Below are 6,000 nucleotides of genomic sequence, written 5' to 3'. Positions count from 1 at the left end.
GCGTGCGCGGGTGAGCTGACTGCGGTGCGGTTGAGCTGACTGGTGCGCGGGTGAGCTGGCTGCGGTGCGGGTGAGCTGCCGTCGGTATGTGTGTGCTGGCTGCGGTGCAGGTGAGCTGCCGTCAGTATGTGTGTGCTGGCTGCGGTGCGGGTGAGCTGCCGCCGGTATGTGTGTGCTGGCTGCGGTGCGGGTGAGCTGCCGCCGGTATGTGTGTGCTGGCTGCGGTGCGGGTGAGCTGCCGCCGGTATGTGTGTGCTGGCTGCGGTGCGGGTGAGCTGCCGCCGGTATGTGTGTGCTGGCTGCGGTGCGGGTGAGCTGCCGTCGGTATGTGTGTGCTGACTGCGGTGCGGGTGAGCTGCCGTCGGTATGTGTGTGCTGACTGTGGTGCGGGTGAGCTGCTGTCGGTGCGGGTGAGCTGCCGTCGGTATGTGTGCGCTGGCTGCGGTGCGGGTGAGCTGCCGTCGGTATGTGTGTGCTGGCTGCGGTGCGGGTGAGCTGCCGTCGGTGCGGGTGAGCTGGCTGCGGTGCGGGTGAGCTGCCGTCGGGGTGTGTGTGTGCTGACTGTGGTTCTCTTTCCCAGGTCGATGCTGCTCTGGGAGCTGAGGAAATGGTGGAAACTCTAACAGAAAGGAATCTGGATCTGGAGGAGAAAGTGCGTGAGCTGCGCGAGACCGTCACTGACCTGGTGAGAGTGGGTTCGATCCCAACATCTTCATGGTCTGGCTCACCAGGAGGGGGTGGGTGATCTGGGGGGAGGGGACTGGGGAGCAGGGATGGGTGGAGGTGGGGTGTGTGGGGTCAGAGGGGAGGGGGCTGGGGGATGCTGGGGTGAGATCCCTCTGACCAAGGTGTATTTAATCCGTTTGTCTGTGTCACTGGGTTTCTCTGTTTTCTAGGAAGCCATTAATGAAATGAACGATGAGTTGCAGGAGAATTCCCGGGAAACGGAGCTGGAATTACGGGAACAGCTGGATTTGGGAGCAGCTCGAATTCGGGAATCAGAGAAACGAGTAGAAGCTGCTCAGGAGACAGTGGCGGATTATCAACAAACCATCAAAAAGTACCGGGAACTCACCTCCCATCTGCAGGTACACAGCCTCAGGGCATCAGCATCAGTGGGGGGAGGGGACTGGGGATTGTGTGCAGTAAACAACCACACCCCTTACCCCACCCGTGAGTGCGGGAAGGAGGGAACATTGAGGTTGTAGATTAGATTAGATTCCCTACAGTGTGGAAACAGGCCCTTCGGCCCAACAAGTCCACACCGACCCGCCGAAGCGCAACCCACCCATACCCCTACATATACCCCTTACCTAACACTACGGGCAATTTAGCATGGCCAATTCACCTGACCCGCACATCTTTGGACTGTGGGAGGAAACCGGAGCACCCGGAGGAAATCCACGCAGACACGGGGAGAATGTGCAAACTCCACACAGTCAGTCGCCTGAGGCGGGAATTGAACCCAGGTCCCTGGCGCTGTGAGGCAGCAGTGCTAACCACTGTGCCACCGTGCCGCCCTTAGTTTGGGGACAGTGTGCAGTCGGGAGCAGGAGTCCTGCAGGCTGCCCGGTGCCAGGGTTAACGCCATCTCTTCAGGGCTGGAGATGACTGACCTCAGAGACAGAGAGCAGGGATCCTGTCGTCATCGTCCGCATTTGTCCCAATGACATTGAGAGAGCAGCAAAAGTGATTTCAATGACTGATTTTATACAGTTTTTCACCAAGTTAGAAAGCAGAATCTCCACGGAAATCATCTCTGAATTAATGCAGAGCCTGAATTCGTGTTAATAAAGTCAAGGAGTTAATTGTCTCAAACATTGGTGTTGGTGCACTGAGACTGGGATAGAAGGGACACATTCTGTGGCCTGGGCTTCAGTTCAACCAACCTGGCCACCAGTGTGCTGCTGAATCAATTAACTCCGGCTGGAGGGAGGGCTTTACAGGAATTAGAGGAAATATATAACCTCCAGAAAGCAAAAGGGTGTGACAACATGACGGGGTAGTGTTTGGATAACAAGACCCAGAGCAAGATGGGAAGGCAGACATAGCCATGAGTGAGGTGCCGGAAGACTGGAGGTTGGCTAACATGCTGTCATTGTTTAAGAAGGATGGTAAGGACAAGACAGAGAACTATAGACCAGTGAGTCTGACCTTGGTGGTGGGCAAGTTATACATTCATTGTCATAGAGTCAAAGAGATGTACAGCACGGAAACAGACCCTTCAGTCCAACCTGTCCATGCCGACTAGATATCCCAACCCAATCTAGTCCCACCTGCCAGCACCCGGCCCATATCCCTCCAAACCCTTCCTATTCATATACCCATCCAAATGCCTCTTAAATGTTGCAATTGTACCAGCCTCCACCACATCCTCTGGTAGCTCATTCCATACACGTACCACCCTCTGTGTGAAAAAGTTGCCCCTTAGGTCTCTTTTATATCTTTCCCCTCTCACCCCAAACCTACGCCCTCTAGTTCTGGACTCCCCCACCCCAGGGAAAAGACTTTGTCTATTTACTCTATCCATGTCACTCATAATTTTGTAAACCTCTATAAGGTCACCCCTCAGCCTCCGACGCTCCAGGGAAAACAGCCCCAGCCTGTTCAGCCTCTCCCTAAAGCTCAAATCCTCCAACCCTGGCAACATCCTTGTAAATCTTTTCTGAACCCTTTCAAGTTTCACAACATCTTTCCAGTAGGAAGGAGACTGGAATTGAACACAGTATTGTAAAAGTTTCCCAAGAAATGTTCTGTACAGCCGCAACATGACCTCCCAAATCCCATACTCAATACTCTGACCAATAAAGGAGACCATACTAAGGGTTTGGTTAAGATAAAGAAGGAAGCATATGTCAGGTAAAGACAGGCTAGATTGTTAGAAGAGTATAAAGGCAGCAGGAGTATACTTAAGAGGGAAACCAAGAGGGCAAAACGAGGACATGAGATAGCTTTAACTTTCTAACGTTCCTGACCCTTACACTTGCAGTGAGTGTGTCCAGCTCAGCCCTTGTCTGACCCCATGACAGCTCTGGAGCTGTGGATGGTCTCACTGTGGGGTATCTGCGATGCTGAGGGGGTCGTGGATAGCATGTTTGGTGAATTGGTCACACCGCAGGTTAGGATTGCTGAGGGAGACAGGGAATGGGTGACCAACAGACAGAAAAAGAGTAGGAAGGCAGAGCAGGTGTCTCCTGTGGTCATCTCCCTCCAAAACAGGTATACCGTTTTGGATACTGCTGGGGGAGATGGCTGACCAGGGGAGGGCAGCAGTTGTCAGGATCATGGCACCGTGGTGGGCACTGCTGTTCAGAAGGGCAGGAATACGACTCATAGGGCCATAGTCGTAAAGGATTCTATTGTGAGGGGAGTAGATAGGCAGTTCTGTGGCTGAAAACGGGACTCCCGGATGGTACGTTGTGTCCCAGGTGCTCGGGTCAGGGATGTCACTGATCGGCTGCAGGACATTCTGAAAGGGGAGGGTGAACAGCCAGTTGTCTTGGTGCATATCGGCATCAACGACAGAAGTAGGAAATGAGGTGAGATCCTGAAAACAGAATTCAGGGAGCTAGGAGAGAAGTTAAAGGGGAGGACCTCAAAGGTCGTGATCTCGGGATTACTCCCAGTGCCACGTGCTAGCCAGGGTAGAAATGAAAGAAATAGGCAAGATGGACACATGGCTTGAGAGATGGTGTAGGAGGGAGGGGTTCAGATTTGTTGGACATTGGGACCGGTTCTGGGGAAGGGGGGACAATTACAAAGTGGATGGTCCTCATCTGAACCAGACCGGAACCAATGGCCTTGGGGGAGTTTTTGCCCCTGCTGTTGGGGAGGGTTTACATTAATGTGGCAGGGGGTTGGGAACCAGAAGAGAAAACAAGTCGGCAGTGAGGTGGAGACTGGAGACTGTAAGATTCATGAAGATAGCATTAATAAAGGGAAGAGTAGGCAGAGAGCAGGTGAGCGCAAAAGAACTGGTGGCCTGAAATGTATCGACTTTAATGCAAGGGAGTATAGTGTGTAAGGCAGGTGGGCTTCAGGCTTGGATTGGTACCTGGGAGTATGACATTAATGTGACCAGAGACTTGGTTGAAGGAAGGGCATGACATTTGGCAACTAAATGTTCCAGGATATAGACACTTCAGACAGGACAGGGAGGGAAGTAAAGAGAGGGAGGAGTTGCATTGCTGGTCAGGGACGATATCACGGCTGTGCTGAAGGAGGACGATGGAGGGGTTGAGCAGTGAGGCATTATGGGTGTAGCTGAGAAATAAGAAGGGTGCAGTTACATTGTTGGGGCTGTATTACAGGCCTCCCAACAGTGAGCGTCAGGTAGAAGTACAAATAGATAAACAGATTATGGAAAGATGTAGAGGCAACAGGGTAGTGGTGATGGGATACACTTAGCATCAGAGGTCTGGATGGGGTAGCATTTGTAAGAAATGTCCGGGAGAGGTTTCTAGAGCAGTATGTCAGTAGTCCAACAAGGGAAGGGGCAAGATTGGACCTGGTAGTGGGGAACGAGCCAGGACAAGTGGTAGACGTTGTGGTGGGGGATTTCTTTGGGAACAGTGACCACAATTCTGTAAGTTTCAACAAGGCGGCTAAACCCGAGACTCGACACCTGTAGAGTCTCCCACCCGCCCTCCTCCTCTAACCTAGTTAATAAGGTAAGGTTCATTCTAAACTTCCTCTATGGAATATAAGTTTGTTATTGATTTTACAGCAACTTGAACAAACGTTTTCCTTTAGTACTGAGTGGGTGTTCAGATAAGTGGGGTATGGATGCTGGGGCAGTTGCTTGCTCCTCCTGCAGAATGTGGCAGGTGGGAGACATGGCACGCGTCTCCGCTGGCTGCATCTGTGGGAAGTGCACCCAACTCCAGCTTCTTGAAAACTGCGTTAGGGAATTGGAGCTGGAGCTGGATGAACTACGGATCATTCGGGAGGCTGAGGGGCGTAATTGAGAGGAGTTACCAGGAGTTGGTCACTCCTAGGGCTCAGGACAAGGATAGATGGGTTACAGTTAGGGGGAGGAAAGGGGACAGACAGACACTGCAGAGATTCCCTGTGGACATTCCCCTCAGCAATAAGTATACCGTTTTGGATACTGCTTGGGGGGGGATGACCTACCAGAGGAAAGCCATAGTAGTCAGTTTTCTGCCACTGAGCCTGACACTGTGGCAAAGAAGGGAGGGGACAGAATAGAAAAGTACTCGTGGTAAGGGACTCGATAGTTAGGGGAATCGACAGGTGATTTTGTGGTCAGGATCGGGATTCCCGGAAGGTATCTAGTCTCCCTGGTGCCAGGGTCCGGGACGTCTCCAATCGGGTGTATAAGGTTCTAAAAGGGGAGGGCGAACAGCCAGAAATTGTGTTACATATTGGCACTAATGATATAGCCAGGAAAAGGATTGATGATATAATAAGTGATTTCAGGGAGTTAGGATGGAAGCTGCAGAGCAGGACGAACAGAGTAGTGTTCTCTAGTTTACTACCGGTGCCCGAGATAGCGAGGCGAGGAACAGGGAGCGGGCGCAGCTGGTCTAGGAGGGAGGGCTTCAGATATGTAGATAATTAGGATGCCTTCTGGGGCCGGTGGGACCTGTACAAGAAGGACGGGTTGCATCTGAACTGGAAGGGGACCGATGTCCTGGGTGGGAGGTTTGCTCGAGTAGTTGGAGAGGGTTTAAACTAGTATGGCAGGGGGATGGGAACCTGAGCTGTATACTGGAGGTGAGAATTGATGCAGATGAGGCAATAGCCAGAGGTAGACCAGCTAGTGGGAAGGATTTTCCTGGGAAGGAACCAAGGGATCAGTTAAGGTGTGTTTGCTTTAATGCAAGGAGTATCAGGAATAAAAGTGACGAACTTAGAGCATGGATCAGTACCTGGTGCTATGATGTTGTGGCCATAACAGAGGCATGGGTTTCTCAGGGGCAGGAATGGTTGCTGCATGTTCCAGGGTTTACAGCATTTACAAAGAATAGGGAGGGGGGA

The 6,000-nt window shown here is 52.1% G+C and overlaps 1 protein-coding gene across 3 annotated transcripts in view; it reads left to right on the top strand.

Moving 5' to 3' along the window:
* LOC132819861 (dynactin subunit 1-like) overlaps positions 1-6,000 on the top strand; it is a 188,068-nt gene that overhangs the window by 122,805 nt on the left and 59,263 nt on the right. For all 3 annotated transcript variants that reach the window (XM_060831889.1, XM_060831929.1, XM_060831802.1), the window contains exons 10-11: positions 581-685; positions 897-1,088. In XM_060831889.1, the coding sequence (XP_060687872.1) occupies positions 581-685; positions 897-1,088 (297 nt within the window). The remainder of the gene's footprint in view (positions 1-580; positions 686-896; positions 1,089-6,000) is intronic.

Source organism: Hemiscyllium ocellatum, chromosome 1 (assembly GCF_020745735.1).
Source record: "Hemiscyllium ocellatum isolate sHemOce1 chromosome 1, sHemOce1.pat.X.cur, whole genome shotgun sequence".
Taxonomy (NCBI): Eukaryota; Metazoa; Chordata; class Chondrichthyes; order Orectolobiformes; family Hemiscylliidae; genus Hemiscyllium; species Hemiscyllium ocellatum.
Note: the sequence above shows the minus strand (reverse complement) of the source record. Positions and strands in the feature narration are given on the sequence as shown.